Source organism: Apaloderma vittatum, unplaced genomic scaffold (assembly GCF_000703405.1).
Source record: "Apaloderma vittatum isolate BGI_N311 unplaced genomic scaffold, ASM70340v1 scaffold13735, whole genome shotgun sequence".
Classification (NCBI taxonomy): Eukaryota; Metazoa; Chordata; class Aves; order Trogoniformes; family Trogonidae; genus Apaloderma; species Apaloderma vittatum.
Window position 1 is genome coordinate 32,216 of NW_009717744.1, and position 9,601 is coordinate 41,816.

Sequence of the window (9,601 nt, forward strand, 5' to 3'; positions counted from 1 at the left end):
CGAAAGATGTTCCTGCCATACCCGTGGATCAGGGTAAGTAACTTGGCTTCTGGGCAGCGATACGACATCTGTGCCAACAGAAAGTGCGGCGTAGGTTTGGAAGTATCTGCTGGCTGGTGCTGCTGTCTAAGACTGTTGAACCCAGGGAGCTAAATGTGCTTCATCCTTAAGAAATGCATCCTGCACAGGGAAAGCTAGGCTGGGAGCAGGCAGCACCACCAGCTTGCCCTGTCCTTACACCCTCCCTGCACTGCCCAACAGCTCCCCAAGATGGGACGGGAACAGTTTGTCCCCCCCGGGGTGGCTCATGGGTGGGTCAGGGGCTCACAGCTTTGCCACGCCAGGTGGGTCTGCAAAGCAGGAGCCTTCCCCTCCTCAGCCTGGCTCAGCACCCACGAGTAGGTGGATGCAGTTTCTATTTTTCAGTCCTGATCTTTGGGTTGTTTCTTCATTAATGTCGCTGCTGTCATATTTTCTTCTCCCATAACCAAAATGCTACTTGCTTCAAACTGATTTTCTCCTTGGCGTCCTTCCAGGTGTCAACTGTACTTCCCTGCTGATATCTTTGTATTTCTAAGGCATTATATGAAGCCTGAGAGTTGGTGAACACTGGTGTTAGGACTAGCCTAGACTTACCCCCAGCAGCTTGGGAAGAGCAATCTGCTTTTAATTAACCCGGTGCTGAGGCTCCTAAAGATGATGCCCTCATTTCCAGCATTGTCTCCTATTCTAGTCTTGAGCTGCTTCTCAGACTAGACCGAATGAGTATTTTTATGCTGGAGACAGAATCCTTTAGGGAACAGGATAGGATTCCAAAATCATTTCAACTGTGACTCAAGGGGACTTTTAGACCCCATGTCTCCTTTGCTATCAAGCCTAGTTTGGAGGCACTGCTGGACAGAGCCAGCCCGGCACCCCGGGGTGCTCGAGGGCAGGGTCTGGTGGAGGGGGGGCTGTGCTCAGCCCCCAGCTTGGGGAACTGCTGGTGGGGATGCTGATGGCTGGGAGAGCAGGGAGATGAAAGCATCCCGACTTCCACCCTCTACCCTCTGCGCTGGCAGGCGGGCAGTGGGTGCCCCCCAGGTCTGCGGGTTTTTCCCACGTTCCCGCTGGCAGAACTGACGGGCTCTGGTTTGCATCCCCAGACTGGTTCGGTGTGGTGCTGCAGCTCAAGTCGCGGGAGACGGGGAGGACCTTTGTCAGCACGGAGTTCAAGTTCTACAACTGCAGTGCCCACCAACTGTGAGTGCTCCCTCCCTGAGCCAAGAGGAAAAAGGGCTGGGAAATGGGTGCTGGGCTCTGGGACCAGCAGGGTGGGCGGTTATCCCTCTGCTTGGCTCAGCCAGCAGACACCTGCGGTAGAAGGGGAGCCCCCCGGTCCCCGTCTTCTCTCAACTTCTCTGGGTGCATGTGGAGCTTTCTCTGCCTTGTGAGACGCCGGCGAGCGAGCTTGAAAAAACCTTAACCTGCTGGTGCCCCCAAGCTGCGCGATCCCGCAACTGTGAACTCAGATGCATCTTCACAGGCAGCTGGTGAAGGCCGAGCAGAGGGGCCGGGGAGGTGGGCAGCAGGCAGCGGGGAGGTGGGCTGCAAGGAACTGGAGGAGGCAGAGCCCTTCACGCTGCGCCAGCCAGGAGAGCAGGGTGCTGGCTGCTGCAGGGTGCTGGCTGCTGCGAGGATGCTCCACGGGGTGATGGAGGAGAGCATGGATGCTGGAGAAGGCAGCAGCAGGGACTGACCTGGATGTCTCCAGCCCCAGGGTTGTGTTTTAGATGGAGTGACCTGGCAGCAGGAGCTCCTTGCAGCCTGCCCATCCCCGAGAGGCATGTGGGGCAGGCACAGGGGGCTGCTCCATGGAAGGGCTGGGGGTCTCCGTGCCACTGAGCCTCGTGGAAATGTGTCCCCTGTGGGCATATCTGCTGCCAGGAGCTGAGGTTTGAATCAGGAGAGGCAGTGCATCTTTTCTGGCCTGTCATTCGCCTTCATCTGACCATGCCTTTCTACCAGCTTGTGTTTGGAGATAAAGCGCTAACGCTGTGGTAAATTCTGCAGCACTTACATCACACCGGAGTCGTTATCAGTGAGTTCAACAAGGGCACACGCCAGCCTGGCAGGAGTGAATCACAGCATGCAAAAAGGAGGAGGGAATAGGAGCCTCAGGCGATGGAGAAGAGAGACCTATTAATCCTGAGACTCTTCATTGTAACCACGAGGGTCTCTAGAGAAAGCAGGGGGGCAGCCATGCCCTTTGTGGCTGGGCAGGAGGGGAGGAGTGGTTGTGGTGTATGAAATGCGTACGCCCTGGGAGGTGGCATTAGGCTGAGAGGGGCAGGAAGGGTTTGGGGCTGGACAGGAACATACTGCTTTTGCAGACTGGTTCTGTGAAAGCTCCTGTGCTGGTTCCAGCTGTTGTGAACCCAGGGGCTGAGATGGTTCCGCACTCAGGTACGTAGATTCTCGTGTTCCCAGGGAGCTGCAGGTGGGTCAGGGAATGTGGCTTGTGTTAAGTGAACATATGATGTAGAGACATGCACTTTCTGAGGCAAAAGAGAGACAGCGGTCCTCAAGAAAGCTGGATTGGAATGAGACCTCAGCCAGGGCTGAGCAGAGCTGAAAGCAGCAGCCAAAAAACCACGGTGCAGTGAGAGGTGCTGCACCAAGCCATTGGCCTGGGTGGCCAGAGAGGTTCTCCTCCCTCGAACCCAGGTGGGGGAAGCAGAGAGCTCCACCTGCACCAGATGGGAAAGCCAGAGGCCAGGGCCAGGCCAGGTGAGAGCAGGTGGGAGAAGTGCTGCAGGCTGGAATGGAGACAGAAATGGGTCAAACAAATGAGTAATTAAATAAGCTTGCAGCACTTCTTATTCTTCCCCGGATTCGCATGTGCATGATTGGAATAAGCCTCCTTTGCTATTAAGGTCACTACGAATGCATCAGAAGGAAAACAACTGAGTTATTAAAATGTGTGTTCCTGTGGCAGCAGCCCACGAGAGGCACTGCCCGGGCACGTCCACTCAGCCGGCTCTGCCCAGGGACCCACTTTCCTCTTTCTCCAGAGTTTCTTGCCTATGGCCACACTCCCACTTCTCTGGCAATGCTCGGGTGACCCCGGGCCCGCTCCATCACATCCCAGCAGAGGAATCCTGTGGGCACAGCTTATACTTCTGCCAGCGGACGGTCACCAAAACGCCGCCACGTGCTCGGAGGGTTGGCCTCGGGGATGGAGGGAGGTGGTTTCTGCAAGTATTAGCAGCTGTCACGGAGCGTGCGTCTAACTGACAGCCAGTCTGTGTGGATTCAAACCACCCACTGGCGGCTGGGCCACCCCGTGTCTGAGAAGGGTCTGTGTTCTTTCAAAAACCTTTCATAAACAGTTTATTTCCTCCAGCGTGGATCAAAAGCGCTTGCTGGACTCTGCGCTCCAAGGCCAAGCAGAAGTGTTACTGTTGTCTTGAAACATTTTGGACTTGTAAAAGAACTGATCTAACGTTTGCCAGGCTTGCCTTGTTTTCCACTTTCTAGAAACTAAAAGCCAAGCCTGGGGTCTGTGCAACGCTGTGCTTTTATGCCAGCACAATGATGTGCATTAAATCCTAGCCTGTATTTTATTACACAATGGATTGTGAGGTTCCTTAAAGACTGTCTTTTGAGTGCGTGTTTTCCCAAGCCCGTTTGTTAGAAATTATTTTCCCACCAAGAACCTCTGGCTGGGCCTGCCTGTTCCCCTGTAGCACTCCCCAGGTGATAACCTCTCCTGACTCCTCCTTTCTCCCCGCAGGTGCCTGTCCTGTGTGAACAGCGCGTTCCGCTGCCACTGGTGCAAGTACCGGAACCTCTGCACCCACGACCCCACCACGTGCTCCTTTCAGGAGGGACGGATCAACGTCTCTGAGGTACTGAGCTGGCCTTACAGCTCTTTCTTCTTTGCTTTTCCATGCCACAGTCAGCACAACCAATGCTTCTGTGGAGTTCTGACTTTCCGAGGGTCGGGGCTCCTCTCTTGGCTGGCATCAGAAAGCGCAGATGCAGCTTTAAAGGAGCTGGAAGGTGTCAGTTGAGCTAAAGCGCGGTGTTCCTTGACCTGGACACCCAAGGCAGTCTCACCTCTGGTGTGTGGGTGTGCTCAGGTTCAGTAACAGCTCTGCTTGCTCTAGTGCTTTCTCCCCAAAGACCAGCGCATTTCAGCAACTCTGCTTTACGCACAGGCCCTGCAGGGATTTGCGTGACGCAAGCAGCGAGCCACGTGCAAGGTCTTGGTGGGACTCGTTCAGTGGGTTGTGTTGGCGGGGCTGAAATTTGTGGCAGGAGCCTGCCTGTAGGGTGAATTAAAGGGAATTACAGATGTGAAAAACCCCAGACACTGGAAAAGCCTCATGGTCAGATGAAGCTGCCAGGCTGCTGCTAAACCGATAGCAAACCTGAAATGTAGCTCGTGGGTTTTTCTGGTTAAAATGCTGCCCGGAGACACGTAGATAGGAGGCAAGAAATGTTAATGAACTCGTGTGTACGTACTTCAGTGGGAATCGGTGAGAGCCACGGGCTGGGCAGCGCAACTGGGAGCCAGCGCCGTCTTCTGCAGCCGCGGAGAGCTGCCCCGTGCGGCGAAGGAGGAGAAGTGTCCACCCTGGGGACAAACCAAAAGCTTTCTCGATCCAGTTCAAAGTCAAGAAGCTTCCTTTCAACGTAACAAGAGAAAGCAAAACCCTTTGCTTTTCCTTCTCTCAAGCGGATTTTTTTTCTCCTTCGTGCTCAAAGCATGTCTGCCTTCCCAGGCTTTACAGTTGTAGTTCTCAGTTTTATAGGACTCCAACCCCACGATCTCAGAAGTGTTTGACAAGTCTCTGGTAAAGTAGGACAATCCCATTATCTCCGTTTTTCTCCTGGGAACGCACAGGACTTGCCCGAGTTCACACAGAGGCAGCGAGTGGAGGAGTTGGTCTCTCCGCCGGTTCCTGCTGGGATCACAGGACTGTCACGTCTCCAAAGAGCTTCCTCTCTCATCTTCATCGTGTAGATGTTGTCCCTTACCAGGGGACGTTACGGGATATCTAACACCTCCCTGGTGATTCCTTTTGATAAGGGCTGATGATAACGATACAGATGCTCCAGTGTTCCTCACGGCTTCTCCAGACCTCTGAACACCCAGGCAAAACCACCAAACCCCAGTTTTTTGGTTTATTTAAGGCAAATGAGTTGCCGCTTGCATAATACCCTTATTATGGGCATTTCACACGGGCTAACGCAAGACATGAAATAAAGGCGTCGTAAAGAGTTTCCTCTCCCAAAACAATCGAGATCACGGTGTTCCCATTGTGTCACGGCCTGATGTATTAGCAAAATGCTTGTGCTTACCAGCATCGCTCCCTTCCTCGCTGAGAGCTGCTGGTGACCACGTCCGCTGCGGAGGGAGCGGCGCCAGCGCCCGCTGCCCTACTTCCAGTCCCACCTGCCTCTTCTCGTGTGAGGTTTGCACGCCTGCTTGCACGACGCTGGAAGTTTTCTCATGCCGTTATATTTAAAGAGAAAAATATCTTGAATATTCCCTTTTACTCCTGGCCCGTCAGAATTCACGTCCCAGCGGGATTCGGTGTGTAGCGAACTCCTTTTGATGCTCGTAGGAGTCTGTCTTGAGAAGGGAGAAGAGCTCAAAGCCTCAGCGACTTTCCAAGGTGAAAAGGAAAGCCCTCGTGAATGGTGCACTCACCCCTTGCAGTGTTCTGGCTGTACTGACCGAGCTAAACGCTGGCTTTTTGCTCTGCTTTCCATGAAAATACAAGCGAGAGGACGTTCCCACCTGTAACCTGGCTGTGCTCAGAGGAATCGCTGCCGTCCTCGCCTCTGGTGCACAACGAGTTGGTTACGAGTGAGAAATAGGCTCTCCAGCCCGCCGTGCTTTGCGTGCCTGTAAATACCACGATCCTTCTTAAATTAACGGCGGAGACCCGGGTTACAGCAGCCTCATCCAGAGCTCGGGACGAAAGGGCAGCGGGCAGGAATTTACCGCTGCGAAACGTCTCGCTTCGGTTGCCTTTCTTCTCATGTTTGGTTTCTAAGGAGCAAGGTCTGCTCCCCTTTCCAGTAGCATAAATGAAGAATAATGTGTTTCCATGAGTGACGGCAGCTGTAATTTATATCATTGGGAATACAGCTGTGAGCCAGGGGTTTACATTCATCTGCCAGATTCGTTTATGTTTATAACTTTAAAATATGTGTAGCAAGTTAACATTTATGGAGGGATGTGGGTTTTTTTAAGAGGAAAACTACAAACTGTTGTGTTTTCTTTCATTTGGGCTAAATCCCATAGTCAACAGAAATGCCTGCTGTTTCTGTGCAGTTTTTTTCCAAATAAGAGCAAGAAGGTTTGACCTACTAAAACTGCTCTGTTAAACACAAATAATAACCATGGGTGCTCTGTTCTACTCCAGAGACAGATGTGTGTTGCAGGTCTTTAAGGTATTTATAGACCTGGGAATCTCTGAGGCTGAAAAGGGTTGGAGAAGCATAAAATGTCTTTGTAAATTGTGTGTGATGATACTTCATACGCAGAATATTCCCCGAGAGTCTGTGCCACTCATGCGTCGTAGTCTCATCTTCCTCCAGCAGATCTTCTGATTTGTGTTTATTCTGGCGTACGGAAGTCAAGAAGGATAATGAGAGGATTCAGCATGTGTTTGTTTAGCGAGAGGAGGCAATAATGGCCTTTCTAACTCACTGCAGGATTTACTTCTCATGAATTAAAAAACAAAGTAAACTGATTATGGAAGAAATGGTATGTACCACTGGCTGCAGTCTCCCTTTTATTCCGTGTTTTCTGGATGCTCAGCTCTTCCTGGTACTAGGAAGTGCGGCGTTGAGCACCCAGACCTGAGCTCTGCAAACCAGGGATGGTGTAGTTATTTATTTACCCCAGCCACCCACCTCCCAGCAGCAGGACTGGTGCTGCCAACCGCTTCCCAGTTCATCACGGAATCCCTGTGGGGTGAATGAGCACGTGGAGAGGCGTTGCCAAAGCTGCCGATACACCCCTGATAACATAATTGATGTCAGCACTGGCTTTTAGGTCAGGTAGCAGGTAGAAGGGGCGATGAATGGACAAACCAACCTGCCAGGCGAGAAAGACCTGAAAGCCGAAACGGTCCTGGATGGAGGGAGAGGGTCTCCAGCATCGCTCGAGCACCACTCCGAGCCGGCCCCTCGCCGAGCCCCCGCAGCTCTTGTGCCTTCGCTTGCTCATCTGAGAAATTCAGCAGCAACTGCCAGCAGCGATGCGGCTCCCCACGAGTGCCTTGGGCTTTCAGTAGCGTGGCATCTGCCTACGTAGCACTCCATCCCAAAATGTATATCTGCTTATTAGTGTGATCACTGCAGCTGTCAGCCAGCGCAGAGGGGCTGCCTTTCTCCCTGTTTCCCCCAGCGCATGCACTCCCAGGCTGCATCCTCTTTTTTCACCGGAACCCCAGCGTGACATTTTTAGTTCTACTGAAACCAAAGGAGAAAAAAAATCTATTACAGCCTATCCTTCTCTAATGATGGCAGAACAATTTTTGCTACCAGCGTTTTCAGCGCCAGAGAGCAGATTTGAAAATGTAAGTCCTCTCCCATGTCTCTGAAAGAAGCAGCATTTCTTTAACAGTCGTCTCACGAATCGTGGTGGCCAGGAAGGATAATGGTCCATAACATATTCATTATTTTCAGGGCTGTGCGCTGAGGTTCTCCCACTGGTGATGTGACTGAAGATTTTTTGTTTTCAATCATGATGTGATAAAATACTCTGTGGCTCCAGGATGCCTTCCCTCTCAAACACGGAGTTTCCACAGAGCTGGGGACCTCTCTGGAGCGGAGCCGTTTGGCTCCTGTTGGTCCTCGGTAGGACTTTGATGTTAAATGCAAAACCTTAAATGCAGCCAGATCTCGACTAGAAGCTGGTACAGGTTGTGTAACAAGGACAAAGGAACGTGGGTGCAAAGTCAGCTCCGAAGAGCTGGCAGCTGGGTGGGAAATGTCACGAATCGTGTCGGTGGTAGCATAAAGGCTGGGCTGGGGTTGGATCTGTGATACCAGGGTCTGAGGGACCCTCAGAGCTGAGCTCCATTTCCCTTCCAGCCTGTAAACCTGCTCAGCTGCAGAAAAGGTCTTTTCTTTCCTTTCCCAGCACAGCCTGCTTTCTCGCTGCTGGCGTTTAAAATCACTCTTGGCTGTTAATCCGTGAAAGTCCTCATTAGAAATAAAATAAAAATATATATATAAGGAAAAGTGCCACTGAAAAGGTTTATGAGGCCGCAGTTTAAGCTACTGGCTTCTCCAAACTGGGGGGAGCATCTGTTTCTCATTTACAACTTGCCTGAGCCGGTAGCAAAACGACATCCCATCGGTCCGGCAGCGAGGTGGAGCGGGAGCATGGCTCCAGTCCTGGTGAGGGTGGCCCTCATTACGTTGCCATCCGGATGATTTTACTTAATTGCTAGGCAGGGTGGCAAAGGGCTTGGGATGCCAGTCTGGGATTTGGCAGAGGGAAGGGAGACGTCAGTCCGTTTTTGACTAAAACTTCTACTTTGGCTTAGGATTAATGATTTAGTGTCAGATACTTACAGGTACTTAGGTACCTGGTTCCATTAGATCAAAGCAAATTAGAGCTAAAGAGAATGTAAATACTTCTGACGGTCAGAGCCTTTGTCTCTCTATGTCGCTGTTCCTGGTGTATAAATTGAGGAAAAACTGTATCTCCCAGTGTGTTATGAAGAGATAATGTTTTGGACGTTGAGATCTTACGGGAGGAATGTCATACAATTGACAGTCTTTTTTTTTGCGTTATTTCTCACAGGGCCATTTAGACATCCAGGTTGTGCTTGTGGGGAACTGGAGACCTGCTCACGTGTAGAGTGATGTTGGCAGGGAGAGATTCCTTTTATTTTGCATCTAGCATCTTCCATAGCAAAGTCTTGAGCTACTACCGTAGTAAAACTTGCTACTAATTTACAATTTCATTATTTTGGACAGATAGTGGGAGAAGCGGAAACAAATCACGCTTTTTTCTTCTTAATGTTTTATTTGCCATGCTTAGTTTTCAGAGTATACAGTTTTGGAGGCAGCAGTGTTTGGCTCTTTTCTTTGCTCCTTTATTGCAATCACGCAGATGTTTGAAATGTTTTTGCATGGTTTTCAATGGTAAATTTAATAGACTGCTTCCATTTTCATGGTATTTTGTACACTCAGAAATCAGCTTTCAGAGACTGAGGAGCTATCCTTACACATTTTTTTTCACTACTTCGAGCTGAGAACTCCTGAGCCTTAACTTGTTTGTGAAATGACCACCAAGGATGAGGTACCATTCTTTATTGAATGCCCTTAGGCCAGTTTTGGAAGCCTTTAGGGTTCAGGAAGGAGTCGATGTCATTCCCTCAGGGAATGGTGAAGCTCCCACCGTGCTGGCGGGAGGGCTGGTTTGCAGCCGGGCGGGTGGATGCCAGCAGGTCTGTGGGAGCAGGACCTGTTCAATCTCCTCTTTCATGCAAGAGGCTTCAGGTCTTACTCAGGAAAGGCCTGAAGAGAAATGTCTTTGTGCTGTTTTGTGTCAGCCCTCCCTCCTCCTCCTCCTCCAGATTCC

At 51.2% G+C, this 9,601-nt stretch overlaps 1 protein-coding gene across 1 annotated transcript in view; it reads left to right on the plus strand.

Annotated features, from left to right (window-relative positions):
* Nucleotides 1–9,601, plus strand: part of LOC104274404 (plexin-A2-like) — a gene marked incomplete at its 5' end in the record, with an annotated part of 56,120 nt that overhangs the window by 31,332 nt on the left and 15,187 nt on the right. The window contains 3 exons of the mRNA XM_009870020.1: nt 7–33; nt 1,146–1,242; nt 3,776–3,890. Of these exons, the coding sequence (XP_009868322.1) occupies nt 7–33; nt 1,146–1,242; nt 3,776–3,890 (239 nt within the window). The remainder of the gene's footprint in view (nt 1–6; nt 34–1,145; nt 1,243–3,775; nt 3,891–9,601) is intronic.